At 50.9% G+C, this 14,902-nt stretch overlaps 1 protein-coding gene and 1 pseudogene across 1 annotated transcript; one reads left to right on the top strand and one right to left on the bottom strand.

The window, feature by feature from the left end:
- Nucleotides 1-226: 226 nt before the first annotated feature.
- Nucleotides 227-1,516, top strand: LOC108643660 (annotated as a pseudogene).
- Nucleotides 1,517-7,449: 5,933 nt separating this feature from the next.
- Nucleotides 7,450-8,409, bottom strand: LOC108640082 (olfactory receptor 14J1-like). Its single transcript, XM_018074773.3, has one exon. It carries the CDS (start codon nt 8,407-8,409, stop codon nt 7,450-7,452), a length of 960 nt encoding a protein of 319 aa, XP_017930262.3.
- Between the last annotated feature and the right edge of the window lie 6,493 nt (nt 8,410-14,902).

A 14,902-nucleotide genomic window follows, 5' to 3' on the forward strand; every position in this document is an offset into this window, starting at 1 on the left:
GTCACAAACCAGCTCCATGTCGCCACTGCAGCAGAGCAAAGCTGAGCCCTTTGCAGCACATGGGCAGAATTCTTGCTGTTCACACCACTCTGAACCAGCATAAGGGAAATACAAATGGTTTGGGGGGATTACTATGAAAGATGGAGTATCTTTGCTGAGAGGGGTATCTACTAATTGTTCTGTGTCGTTTCCTTTTCTGAACAGACCCTGTCCTAAGGAACAGCAAATGTCCAACAGCAGCTCCATGCCCTAGTTCCTCCTCCTGGCATTTGCAGACAGGCGGGAGCTGCAGCTCCTGCACTTCTGGCTCTTCCTGGCCATCTCCCTGGCTGCCCTCCTGGCCAACGGCCTCATCCTCAGCGCCGTAGCCTGTGACCACCACCTGCACACCCCCATGGGCTTCTTCCTGCTCAACCTCTCCCTCACAGACCTGGGCTGCATCTGCACCACTGTCCCCAAAGCCATGCACAATTCCCTCTGGGACACCACAACCATCTCCTACATGGGATGTGCTGCACAGGCCTTTCTGCTTGTCTTCTTTCTTGGAACAGAGTTTTCCCTCCTCACCATCATGTGCTACGACCGCTACATTGCCATCTGCAAACCCCTGCACTACGGGACCCTCCTGGGCAGCAGAGCTTGTGCCCACATGGCAGCAGCTGCCTGGGTCACTGGGTTTCTCTATTCTCTGCTGCACACAGCCAATACATTTTCCCTGCCCCTGTGCCAGGGCAATGCCCTGGGCCAGTTCTTCTGTGAAATCCCACACATCCTCAAGCTCTCCTGCTCACACTCCAACGTCAGGGAACTGGGGCTTATTGGGGTTAGTGCTACTTTTTGTTTTGGCTGTTTCATTTTCATTGTGTTCTCCTATGTGCAGATCTTCAGGGCTGTGCTGAGGATCCCCTCTCAGCAGGGACGGCACAAAGCCTTTTCCACGTGCCTCCCTCACCTGGTCGTGGTCTCCCTGTTTGTCAGCACTGGCACATTTGCCTACATGAAACCCCCCTTTCTCTCCTCCCCGTCCCTGGACCTTGTGGTGGCAGTTCTGTACTCGGTGGTACCTCCAGCACTGAACCCCCTCATCTACAGCCTGAGGAACCAGGAGCTCAAGGATGCCCTGAGGAAACTGATAAGTGGGTGTTTTTCAGAAGCAATAAACTTTCCTTCTTCTGTATGTTATCCATCCCATTAAAGGCCAATTCTTTTAAAGACTTCACTAAAGGCCCACCATATCTTTTCTATTTTTTGCTTCTGTTAGGGGCACTATTTTTCTGAGAATTTGTTCACACCAAAAAATCTTTATGTATATAAATATATATATAAAAGTATATATATATATATTTATATATATGTAAACACCATTTTCATTTCAGTCTTTGTCTTTCTAGCCTGGCCCAGAGGCTGTACAAATCAGGAACTGTAATCACTGTGTGCTTAAACCAAATAAAGAACTCTGCATTGACTTGTTTGCCTGACATCTTTCCTCTCTGACTTCTCTGCAGCTGCAGGGTAGGGGCCTCTGTGCAGAGCTGGGCCAGAAAAGAGTCCCAGCAGAGCAGCACTGCCAGGGAGCAGCAGCCCTTCTCCTGAGGGGCCTCCTCTTCCTTCTCTTCCACACTGTCCTTCAGAGCCCTGTGTTGTTGGAGGCCTCAGTGCTCTGGCAGTCGGTGCCAGTCCTGCTGCAGGACTGTCCAGGGACTGCAGGCAGGGACAGCCACGGGCACTGCTGGCACAGAGCTGACCTCTGCAGCAGCACTGCCATCCTGCAGGGGCATCTCCTCAGGCCAGGGCCTCAAAGCTTCCATCTGCTTTCCACTTTGCTCTCCAGGATGTGCCCAACACAATGCCCTGCAGAGGAAAACAGCAGTGACCAGCACAAGGGGGGGAGTGCTCAGGGTGGGGGCACCCAGCAGTGCTCTCCTGAAGCAGAGATTGAGGTAACTCACCCCACAGCGACAAGGGGTAGTTCCCTCCCTTTCACTTAACCCCTGGGCAGTGACCATGAGGAGCTGTCCCTGCTTCATGGCAGAAGCTCCACACACTTCAAGGAAGTCTGTGGAAGAATCTGCCCCATGACAGTTGGACGGGGCTTTTAAAGTTATCAAGGGTTTGACTGCCAGACATATTTGCAGGCCAGGGAGCAGTTTATCTGTCAAATCCTGCTTCAGAAAGCAGGATGTGTGTTTGAAGTTTCATGAAGCATTTTGGGTTTAGCAGAATTCAACATTAAAAACAGCACCTTGACAGCAGCAGTAACTCACTACAGAGAGTGTGCATTGTTTGCATTCTCTGACCATTGTTTAGGTATTGTCAGAGCAGAGCATCCTGCCAGAAATGGCCCCTTGATTCCACGAGGTTGCAAAAACTCTCAGGGTTCCTTTGGTTCCATGGGGCCCTGCAGTGTCACAGTGGCCCCTTGATTCCAGGATGTTCCAAAACATCCCAGGGTTCCCTTGGCTCCAAGAGGCTCCCCAGTGTCCCAGGCGGCCCCTGGATTCCAAGCAGCCCATGCAGTGTCCCAATGGCCACTGGCTTCCGAGATCCACAGCGGCTGCCGCCGCGTCTGTGCCTGGAGCCGCCGGCTCCCACGGGGGCTTTACCGCACTCCACCGCCGGTTGCCGCTCGCGCAGCCGCCGCTCTGCCCCGGCTGCACCGGGACCCGGCACCGCCTCGGGCCTGCGCTGCCGCCTCAGCGGCCACAGGGACACAGCCATGGGGGACCTTTGCTCTGACACTGATGGGGCCTGGCTTTGTTCTGCTTGGGTCTGGGTTTTGGGAAAATTGCTGCTCATTTTCATGCTCCACTGAAACAGCTCCTGAATTCCAAAGGTTTCCTAATCCAGGGGAGGGGTTTCTATGGCATCGGAGGTGCCGCCCCTCTGGACACATTGTCAATGAACCATCCAGCTGACTGGGATGGGTGTAAGAACTGGGGAACACAGGATAAGCAGTCATCCCCTGAAAACCTTGGAACATTCCCTACCTGAATCATAATCCAAATGGAACAGTTTGGATACAATTCCCAAATATTTGGGAAACTCCAGTCATTACTGACAGAAGGATGGAAATTCAGCAGATAACTAAAGCCAGTCCCCTTGGGAGCCCACAGCCAGCGGGGCTGAGGGAGGCCCTGGCAGCTCCCCAGCACCTCCCTCTCAGTGGGACACCTCTGGCAGCCTCTCCCAGCTCGGGAACCCTCCAGTTTGCAACACTCCAAAGACCCTCCCTGATGCCCAGGACAATTCTGATCCCCCTCAACAAACACTCCTCCAGCTGTGACCCTTGTCTGCTGGGAAACACAAAGGGATTTGGGGGAGTGTTTCCCTGACAACAAGGAGAATTTGGGAGAGGGACCTACCCACACCCAGCTCTTGATGTGTCCACACATCTCTGCCTGGGTGTGGGTGTGAATTGACTGTGGTGGGAATGTTGTAGTTTTGAATCCATAATTCAGTCAATGTTAAAATTATAGCAACTGCTATTGAATCACCTGATAACTGTTAAACGGGTCAATAATTAAAAGCTACTAATGTCTTTTACCCTCTTGTCTTTGGATTAAAAATCCTTTGCACCCTGACCCTCTTGCATTCCCAAGGCTCTGTGTAAATCATTCCCTTTCATAAAAATATATATTTTTTTATGACTTCCACTTTAAAATCGTCCTCCTTAGCTAAACTACAAAACAACTCCAATTAGCTGTAGAACTCTTGAAGACTTCAAGACAATTAAAGGAAGGAAATAATTTGTTTCTCAGTGTTTTATTGGGTCCCACAGTGTGTTTGGAGCTGCATCAGCTGTCAGTCCAAGATGGGCCATGTCAGAACTGGGGAGGTTGGGGGGTGAGGAGCAAGGTTGATCATACAGGGTCAGTGTGGATCACCTGAGGAGACACTCAGCATCAAGATCACTTGGAGAACATCTCTATCACCTCTTCTCTGAACTACAAAATAGCCATCACTGAATTAAAACAAAAAAAGTACAAACTTCAAAGACTTGTTTTGAAATTGCCTTTAAGACAATTAAAGGAAGACAAAGAGATCCTGAGGGATTTCTGGATTTTAATGAGCCCCACAGTGTGTTTGCAGCTCAGCCCATGATCCTGAGGTACTGAGAGAAGATTGAAGCAGCTGCTGAAGAAGTCAGAAGCCAAAGTGCAAGTGCCTTGAAGCATTGCTGGGCCCCACTGAGGGCAGGCACTGCCAAAGCCTCCCCAGGGACTCCTTGGAGCAGCTCCTTGGAGGCCAGGAGTGCAGGCAGACAAAGGCTCTGGGCAGGCCCCTGCAATGCTGAGCAAAGCCTGCCTGGGTTTTGTGGAGCACAAAGGCCAAGGCCTGAGCCCCAGGCCCTGGCCCAGCAGATCCTGTCCCTCCCGGCTGGCTCAGGGCTGTTTGGGGGGCACTGGGATGGCAGGGGGAGGAACAACAAAGGCCCAAACCTGGGCAACCCCTGCCAGGCTCCTGAGGGAGGGGCGAGGCAGAAACCAAGTGCAGAACCTGCCAGGCAAGTTGCTTGTGGTGGCCTGAGTGGCAGAGGCAGCTGCCAGAGGCAAGGGGACAAAGGCCTGGGTGCCTTTGGGCCTTGCAGCCCTGCCAGAGCCCTTGGCCATCTCTCCTGCAGGCTGTCCTGCCCTGGCCCTGCTGCTGCTCTGGCCTTGCAGGCTGCACACACCCCTCCTGCTTTCCCACCCCCTCCCAGCAGCATTTCTAGACCCTCCCTGATGGCTCTGCACCAGCTCTGGCTGTTCCCTGGAACACAAAGCCATGGACTGATCCTGACTCCCTCTGGGTGACCTCTTGCAGCACAAAGGTCCCCGTTGAGTGACATTTCTTTTTCCTCACCTTTAGTCCCAACCTTCCACGCTACTCTTTGTGGAGATTTCACTTTTTTTTCAATATGGTCAAGAGCTCCATCCTGTCAGATCTCCTCTAGACCCTCTCCAGTTCTTCCTCATTCCTCCAGAATGGGGAGCCTCACAGACAGACAGACCAGTCCAGATGTGGTGACCCCAGGACTGAGTCCAGGGGGCTGACAACTCCCTTGTCTGGGTGCCCACACTCCCCCCAAGGCAGCCCCATGTGCAGTTGGCCTTAAATCAAGGGACCATTCTGATTCTTTGTAATGTCACGGAATCAAGTGGCACCGTGACACTGCAGGGCCTCATGGAACCAAAGGAATGCAGGGACACTGTGGAATCTCATGGAACCAAGGGACCATTGTGACATGCATGGTCTCTTTGGAACAAAAGGAATCCTGGGACATCTCAGACCCTCCTGGAACCAAGGGGCCACTGTGCCTCCCCAGAACTCCATGGAATCAAGCAGAGCCGCTGCCTCCCCCCCGCCGCCGCACGGACCGGAGTCGCCGGCTCTGCCCCGCTTGGACACCTCTGGAGTCAGCGTGTTCTTGGGCAGCACAACTGATCTCAGACCAGAGAGTTTCCCACATTTTGCTTTGCTCTCTCTTTCTCCTGGTTTAATTTTTGTTCTTTGTTCATTCAGAGGGAAAAGGGGGAAGGGAGGCACGTGTTGATCCCTGTTTTTTTCTGTTTACAAAAGGGAGTGGGGCCTGAGAGGAAAGAGGAGGCAATTTCCCTCTCTGCTGTTGCTTTGGACTGTTCTGTTGGTATTGCTGGTTTTGCTGCTATATTTCTTGTCAGTCAACTCTTATTTTTTCACTTATACCTCCTTGTATTTTGTCTCCCTGTAGTGGTGGGGAATAAAAGAGGAGTGAATTCATTTTATTGGAGTACCTGCCCCAATATGTGTCTTTAAACCAGGACAGGTTGCTCAAGGGCTCCTTGAAATTTGGCATCATTCACAAAGGACTTGAGAATACATTTTGTCCCAATGTACAGAGAGATAATAAAGATGTTCTCTAGTGGTGTTCAAGGGCTAACCACTGAGGGATTTCATCAGGAAGTTGCTGCCAAGAGGACTTTTTGCCATGGATTTTATTTGACACTCTTCATTCAGCAACTTCCCACCCACCACATCTCCCACTTCTTCAGTCCAGCTCTCACCAGTCTGGCCATAAGGAGACCACAGGAGACCATGTCAAGGGCCTTGATAAAGTCTGGGCACACAACATCCTCTTCTATTCCCTCCCACAGGGGTTCTGCAATCCCTGCCTTGTCCTTCCCATGCCTGGCAATGGCTGCAGGAGGACTTGCCCTATCCCCTTCCCTGCTGAGCCTGAGTAGTGTGGAACTCTGCCAACCCTCCTTGCTGCCCTGTTTGCAGACTGGTTCCATGTCTGCCTTTGCCAAGGCCCCAGGAAGCTCTGGGATGGCTCTGGCCTTTCCAAGGGTTTGGGAGAGGTCTCCCAGTGACACTGCCCAGCCTTCTCAATAGCCCTGACACCAAAACCTTTTCCATAGCCCACACTTCCAGAGGAGTGCCCAGGACACAACACAGGTTGTCCTGGTGGTTCTGGAGAATGAGAAGGGATTTCTTCCTCGAGGCCAACCCCTCCAATTGGATTTGAGTGCAGCTGAAAGGTTCCCTCAGCATTTTCCCCAGTGCCTCCCTGCCCTGAAGGTTTCTGGCCATCAGGCTGGAGCTGAGGGGGTTGGGCAGGTGCCTGAGGAGGGGGTAGAACAAGGGCTGTGTCCAACTGTGCCAGGAGGGCTGTGCTGGGCAAGGGTGAGGAGGCTGCAGAAAACAGTGGCACTGGGGAGGGGAGAGGAGCAGCTGGAGAGACCTTGTGCCTGCCCACGCTGGGGAGGAGCTGCCCCAGGATGGCAGCTCTGAAGCACTCCCAGGATGTCCCTGGGAACAGGAGGGGAAGACTGGATCTGAAAATGGAACCTGAAAAGCAGAGAGCAAGAGTGTCATGGTGTCACTGCAGGAGAGTTCCAGCCCTGGAGCAAGGTCACAGAAGAAGTGACCCAGTACATGCAGTGGCCTCAGAAGTTCCCACAGCATCCTGGAGATGCTTGAAGGGAGCCCAGCTCTGCTTCAGAAGTTCCCAGGGCCTGTCCCTGCCTGTGCTCCAAGGGCTTCCAGCCCCCAGGACTGTGCTCAGAGAGCACTCAGGCCTTACAGCGAGAAAGGGGCTCAGGAGGAAAGTGTGGAAGTGGCAAGAGAGCAGCTCTGCAAAGACCAAGCCCTGCTGCTCCCTGGCAGTGCTGCTGGGCTGGGATTATTGTCCCCTTCCTGTTTGCAAATACACCCTGTCCTGCAGTGTGCTGTCCTTTAGGAACAGCTAAGAAGAAGGGTCTTGGACAAAGAAGGCACTGCAGGATCCTTTATTTTGTTTAAATAGTCAGAGAGCACAATTAATCATTTATACATGTCTGGATCAAATTTAATGGGTAGACACTAAACTAGAAGGCAAATGCATAATAATATTTCGTTGCACAGAGAACTATTGGAAGAAAAACCCAATGACCTCCACGAGAAACCTGAGCAGGAAGGCTGGGCCATTAAGGAATCCCATTCTGAATGCTACACACCAGAACGTAGACACTTTATTGCTCCTGAAAAGCATCCAGTCATCATTTTCCTCACAGCATCCTTGAGCTCCTGATTCCTCAGGCTGTAGATGAGGGGGTTCAGTGCTGGAGGCACCACCGAGTACAGAACTGACACCACCAGATCCAGGGATGGAGAGGAGATGGAAGTGGGTTTCAGGTAGGAAAACACGACAGTGCTGATAAACAGGGAGACCACGGCCATGTGAGGGAGGCAGGTGGAAAAGGCTTTGTGCCGTCCCTGCTGAGAGGGGATCCTCAGCACAGCCCTGAAGATCTGCACATAGGAGAAAACAATGAAAATGAAACAACCAAACACTAAACAGGTACTAACCACAATGAGCCCAATTTCCCTGAGGTAGCCTGAGTGTGAGCAGGAGAGCTTGAGGATGTGTGGGAGTTCACAGAAGAACTGGCCCAGGGCATTGCCCTGGCACAGGGGCAGGGAAAATGTATTGGCTGTGTGCAGCAGAGTATGGAGAAACCCAATGGCCCAGGCAGCTGCTGCCATGTGGGCACAAGCTCTGCTGCCCAGGAGGGTCCCGTAGTGCAGGGGTTTGCAGATGGCAACGTAGCGGTCGTAGCACATGATGGTCAGGAGGGAAAACTCTGCTGACATGAAGAAATAAAAGAAAAAGGCCTGTGCAGCACATCCCATGTAGGAGATGGTTGTGGTGTCCCAGAGGGAATTGTGCATGGCTTTGGGGACAGTGGTGCAGATGCAGCCCAGGTCTGTGAGGGAGAGGTTGAGCAGGAAGAAGCCCATGGGGGTGTGCAGGTGGTGGTCACAGGCTACGGCGCTGAGGATGAGGCCGTTGGCCAGGAGGGCAGCCAGGGAGATGGCCAGGAAGAGCCAGAAGTGCAGGAGCTGCAGCTCCCTCCTGTCTGGGAATGCCAGGAGGAGGAACTGGGGCATGGAGCTGTTGTTGGACATTTGCTGCCTCTGGGTTTTTGTTTCCCACACAGGAGAAGAAGACAGTAAGAGGCCAGTTAGCGTGGACTTATCTAAACAAAGTCAAAGCTGTATTCTACAGACACTCCCCATGTCACACACAGACAGCCTTTTGATTTCCTAGGAGATCTTCCTTCAGCTCCAGTGCTGGGTCCCTACTGAACAGCATTTTCTCTGTTTTAGCATCACTGTGCTTCTGTACAGGCGTTTCACATAACAAGGAGATGTTTAGGGACAGGTTTCCAACCTGGAGGGGAATTCACAGCTTGGAAGGAAACCTCAGGGAGACAGCCAAGTGTCCTTATGATGGCATTTGATTTAAGCAGACTCAGCTCCTTCCCCAGCACCACAGGCTGCACTGGTAGGGGTCATATTCAGTTTGCAGGTGCAAAAAGGACATCTCAGACTAGTCCTGATGGGTCTAGCAGAGGTGATGCTGGTGCTGCCCACAGGCAGAGCAGTGGCCCAAAGCACATTAGGAAGCTCAGATAGACCTACTGAGCACTCACAGTTCAGATGTCTCAGGGACCTGTCAAAATTAATACTTTCTTAATGATTTATTCCTCCCATTCCTCAAGAGTAGGAAACTGGAAACACAATCTCAGGAAATTTCTTTAACCTTATAAAAATCTTTGTCTTGGAAATATTCTGAGAGGGAGTTGAAGCTCCGAGCATGTCCTCCTCCTCTGCACTCCAGATACTCTCAGAGTTGCACTTACAGAATCTGTAGCTGGTGGGCAGTGCCAGCTTTCCCAAATGCCTCCAAAAGCTGCAGTCCCATTGCCCTGCATGACCAGACTTCCTGTGCCAAGATCTGCTAAAAATTCTCCCCCAGTGAGGTCTCAGCATCTTTCTAATTCTGACAGCCTTTAACTTCTGTCTGTCTCACTCCCCTGCCCTTGGTGCTGCAGGCAGTGCCCTCAGCCCTGCTGGGCTGTGCAGAGGAGCTGCTCACCAGCAGAGTTGTCTCTTTGAAGCTCTTCTTGCTTGCCAGGAGCTCCCTGTGTGCCAGGAGCCCGGCCCAGCTCAGTAGCACAGCAACAGCCCCAGGCATTTCATGACCCTCAGGGAGGTTGATGTTGTTTACATGAGACTCAGTCCCTGAGAGGAAGTTCAAACAACTTCACAAGAAGTCAAAATGAGATTGAAACACTAAAGTTTCCTTTAGTGCTAATAAGTCTCACTGAGAGACACAACTGAGACCATGTCCCCAGGTTCCAGTTAGAGCAGAAAACTGCAGACAGTGATGACAAGGATGGACAGGCAAGGGAAAGGTGGCTCTGATGCTGAATAAACTTTGACTTGTTTCCTTAATCAAATGGGCCAAGCCCTGACCCCTCAGCCCCTGGGAAGGCAGATCCTGTCCCTGCCTCATTCCTCAGGGCTCTTCCTGGGGCACTGGGATGTGGGATGTGCAATGCCAAGGGCAGGACCATGGGGTGGCACCTGCCAGGCTGCTGAGCAGGGACAAGGAGGCCATGAGGCCCCAGGGCTGCAAGGGCCACTCCCCTCCTCCTGGCATCAGGGGCACAGACAGCAGCCCTGGTCAAAAGCCTGCAGAAGGTGGCTGTGTCAGGGCCTTTCAGCTTCTCCCCATGCCTGTCTCCTCTCCAGCCCAGGCTGTCCTACGGTGTCCATGCCCTGCCCCTTTCCCTGCAGGCTGTCGTCATCCCCCCGGCTGCCCCACCTGGCTGGCACCTTCCTGCACTGACATCTCTGCGTCCTCCCTGGCTCTTCCTGCACACACAAAGCCTTGGGCTCATCCACACTCCTCGTGGGTGATGTGTTCCAGCACAGCGTTTTCCATGGAGGGAAATTCCTTTTTCCTGATGTCCATTCGGAACCTCCCCAGCTGCACTTGGCATTAATTCTTTCTTTCTCATGTTCTTTTCTGCTCTGACAAAAAGATCTACCATCTCTAAATCCACCCTTCAAGCCTTCTGAGGGCTGTCCTGTACTGGCCTCAGTCTCCACACCAGTGAGGCCACAGCTCCTTAGCCTCTCTCTGGTGCTCATGTGCTTGAGACTTTCAAATCCCATATTGTGAGATCTCTAGACACTCACTAATGTTTTTGCAGATGAAAATATCGTGCTCATAGTCTAAGAAAATCACAGGGATACTTTTTACCAAGGCCTGTAGTGGCAGAACATGGGGCAGTGGCTTTGAACTGAAAGAGAAGAGTTTTATATTGGATAATAGGAGGAAAGATTTAACAATAAGGCAGCAAGAACTGGAAGAGGTTTCCAGAGAAGTCGATGTCCCATCCCTGCATTTGTCCAAGGTCAGGGAGTGTGAGTAACCTCAAAGAGTAAAAGATGTCACTGTCCATATCCAGGGACTTGGACCCGATGACCTTTTAGCTCCCTTCCAACCCAAACCATTCTGTGATTCTTTGAGTCCCAAACTCCTTCTTCAAAGAATTTCCATTTCTAGGGCATGAATTGCCAAGTCTTGGAGAAACCATTCTAAGCCCAAAAGGTAAAAAATTAATTCCAAGGAAGTTCCAAAGTATCTGTATGAAACTTTGAGCAAGTGGGTCAATGGCAGAACCTCTCAGGGTGACCCTTCAGCTGAGGATGGGGGATTTGGCCTCGGGGTCTGAGACTCATGATGGGCAGCCAGAAAAGGTATTTGGGGAGTGGGCAAGACTTGTCATGGGATGTCTAGAAAAGAACCAAAGCAAGGGTAGGATCCCAGTGGTTTCTGGAGGAACAAGCATGAGAAAACAGAGAGCAAAGAGGATGAAGAAGCTGGTCCTGTTAAACAGGAGGCTGGTCAAGACACGTCCTTGGCTGTGCCCTGCAAGTGATCTCCACAGCCTTAAGAACTCCATTGCCAAGAAGTTTCTGTGGGGAGGGACCTCTCTGCTCCTGGCACAGATCGTGGCCCAAGTTCCAGCCACTGCAGCGGGAGCCACAAATAGTCAGGTCTTGTGTTCTTTGGGGGGCCAGACTCTGCCCAGACTGGTGTGTGTGTGTGTTGGAAGCACAAAAGAGTGAAGCAAATGCAAAGCTAAACACACAGTGTAGCCTGACTTTGTCCCTGAGTGGGGGATGAGAATTGGACACAACATGTGCAGGGACAGATGGAGGGGTTTGTCCCCCTGGCCCTGCCCAGAAGGGACACTTTCAGGAAGGGTTGTGGCCTTGGCTGTGCTGAGGGTTGCCCCGGGCAATGCAGCTTGGAATTGCAGTGGCACTGTCAGGGCTCTGCAGAGCTCCTGGCAGTTCATGCATTTGTCCCCAGCAATGTCAGAGAACTGCAGGGGTTGCAGTCAATCACTTGTGCTCTTTGGGACCCCGACTGGCTCTGCTGAATGGGAGCAGGCCTGGAGTTCCCAGACTGTTCCTGCATCCAGGGTCGGGCCTGCAGTGACGTTTGTGCAGCATTCAATTGGTGCAGTGGCAGGATGGCCATGGATCCATTCCTGCACAAACACAATGGGGCTCCATCCCAGGCAGGGATAGAATGGGCCCACAAGTTTTGGAAGGAGAAGAAGCAGGGAGTTTTGGCCCTGTGGAATCCCATGGAACCGAAGGAACCCTGGGACATGGCAGAACCTCATGGAATAAAGGGGACATTGTGACCCTGCAGCACCTCATGGAACCAAAGGGAGTCTGGGACGTGGCAGGGCCTGATGGAAACAAAGGAACCTCCTGGGAACAAAGGGACCCTGGGACACTGCCAAAACTGAGGGAGACAAGGGAACCCCAGGACACTGTGGAATCTCCTGGAATCCAGGGGCCACTGGAATACACTGGGGCCTCCTGGAACCAAAGGAAACATGGGACACTGTGGAACCTCATGGAATCAAAAGGACTCCGGGACTTTGTGGAACGTCAGGGAATCAAGGGGCCAGTGTGACATCCCAGAACCTTTTGGAACCAAAGGGAACCAATGGGACATTGTGGAATCTCATGGAATCAAGGGTCCATTGTGACACTGTGGAACCTCACAGAATCCAGGGGCCATTCTGATTCTGCAAGGCCTTCTGGAGTCAAAGGGTCCATTGTGACACTGGGGAAAATGATGGAATAAGTGGGCCATTGTCACACTGCAGGGCCTTAGGGAGCCAAAGAACGCTGGGAAACAGTGCAACCTCATGGAATCAAGGAGCCATTGTCCCACTGCAGAGCCTCAAGGAATAAGGGATCCAATCTTTGCTTCAGATTTTGTCAACAAATTAAATGTAAGGAATTACAGAAGTGTGATTGGACCACTTTTGTGCCACTGGTTTTAATGATTGGCCAAATGAGAATATTTATATAAAATGAATCTTTTATTCTTACAAATGATCAGACCGAAGATCTTAATCAGAATTATTTACTACACAATACAAAGGCTAAAACTATTAGTAGTACAGCATAAGATAGGATTGAAGCAATTATTGAAACAATTCTATTAAAACTAGCCAAATGAAATAATTATTACATAGAGATCTGATGTAACTCACCCAGATCAACGGTCATGGGGAGATTTCTTTTGCTCAGCCTTGAGGAGTGTCCTTGGAGGGCGTCCCCACCCAAGGCAGGAATCTCCACACATCGACCCCAAGAAGGGCTGTGTCAGAAGAACCTGCCTGGATGAAAGGGGAATGGACTTCTCTAGTAGGAAGTGATTGACTGCTCCTCACAAATGTGCTGCCATCAAAGAGGCCAAGAGGGTGAAGCCCCTGTGGGGTGGGGGATGATGGCTGAGATAGAGATGTGGGCAGGCCTGGCAGATTGATCCCAGCACACTCCCCAAATCCACCAAGGCAAGCTCTACGTGCTGACAATGGTGGACACAACCCCTGGATGGCAGGAGACACACCCTGTGCCTCCCAGCACTGCCCAGAACACCATCCTGGGCCTGGAAAAGCAAGTCCTGTGGAGACACGGCCCTCCAGAAACACTGGAGTTGGACAGCAGGACTCTTTTCCAAAACAACCTTGTGCACACCTGGACCAGAGAGCTCGGCATGGAGTGGATGGATCATATTCCCTGTCAGGCACCAGCCTCTGGGAAAGTTGAGTGGAAGAGTGGACTGTTCAAAACCACCTTGAAAGCAATGGGCAGTGGGACCTTCAAACCTTGGGATCTGCATTTAGCAAAAGCCACCTAGTTAGTTAATCCTGTAAGCTCAAGAGATAAAACTCCAGGCCAATTCAGTGTGTAAGATCAGCTCAAAAGAGCAGGTCCTTTAATCAGGCCCACAGGCCCAGGGGAACACACACGACGCGCCCTCCCAGGCAATGGTTCTACAGTTTTAGAAGATGGTCCATCCAATGCCAGAACTCTCCACCCCCTGGTTCTGCCCAGTTCTGCCCCTCAACACGCCCCTTGGGGAATTGGGTTTGGGGGCTTTGGGACCCCTTCTTCCTCATCTTTATCTTCTTCACAGCACGTACAGTCCTTGGAGCACCTCCAAAGTTCTGGGCTTTGTCTCTTGTGGGATCTTGTTGTCCAGGCCTAGGGTGTGATGTTGTTCAATAGAGGTGTTTTTCTACAATTCTACCTTGAAAAGAAGTCTAAACATGCTAAAGGAATTTAGAAAATTTAATATCAAATGGGGTAATAGGGTTGGGTCTGTGTAAACTACTCTGCTAAATGGTGGCTCATAATACAGCTACATTAACATCTACATTTACTACACAACTACTTTTAAAATATACAAAAAGCTAAAAAAAAAAAATATCCGGAAAGCTTTAAGGTATCACACAAACCTAGTTAGTTAACTCTACCACTTGAACTGGGCCTGCCCAAAAAGAACCTCTGCGTACCATTGAAGGGGATAAAACCCCTGTGGTCCATATGAGGAATATGTTAGGGAGGACAATTTAGATTAGTCCTGCCTTAAGCTCTGCACAATAGAGCATTTCATTCATTTTCTCTCTTTTCGTCCCTCTGTGGATTGAGGGATCTTGTGACTTCATTGTGTGACTCACTGTGTGCAAAGGGAAAATATGGACAGGAAAAAAGTAAACAGGAGACAAAAAAGGAAATATTTTCTCATTGCTTCTTTAATACAAAATATTCACTTGGAATACAATTCTGAGGTCTGTCTGATTAACCACAAAAGAATTGAAGACTTACAAGTAAATTACTCCCAGGGGCTTGTCTTGTTAAGATGCCATCACTAAAAAGAGACTGTGCAGAAATGAGCAGACAAGGAAACCATCCCTGGGGGCTGGGTATGCAGGAACTCAGAGTCACTGGTTATGGGTGGAAAATGGTCTGTGGAATGTGGCTGTGAAATCTGTTTAATAAACCTCAAAAGAGTGGAAGACTTAAAAGTAAATTATTCTCAGAGTTTGTCTCCTTAAGATGTTTTGAGTGTCAATGAACCCTTTGGCACTGAAATCCTGAACTGAGGATCTAAAGACTGAACAAACCTCTAGAGAAGTAAAATTTATCAGGAAACCTCCAAGTTGCTGAGGATGTCAGCAAGCCCCAGTGAGGCCATCACTGAAAAGAGAGTGTGGAGGAATGAGCA

Source organism: Manacus vitellinus, unplaced genomic scaffold (assembly GCF_001715985.3).
Source record: "Manacus vitellinus isolate BGI_N305 unplaced genomic scaffold, ASM171598v3 ctg7180002433597_pilon, whole genome shotgun sequence".
Taxonomy (NCBI): Eukaryota; Metazoa; Chordata; class Aves; order Passeriformes; family Pipridae; genus Manacus; species Manacus vitellinus.

Excerpts from the sequence above, each read along its gene's own strand:
- LOC108640082 (XM_018074773.3), bottom strand. The coding sequence starts at position 8,409 with ATGTCCAACAACAGCTCCATGCCCCAGTTCCTCCTCCTGGCATTCCCA.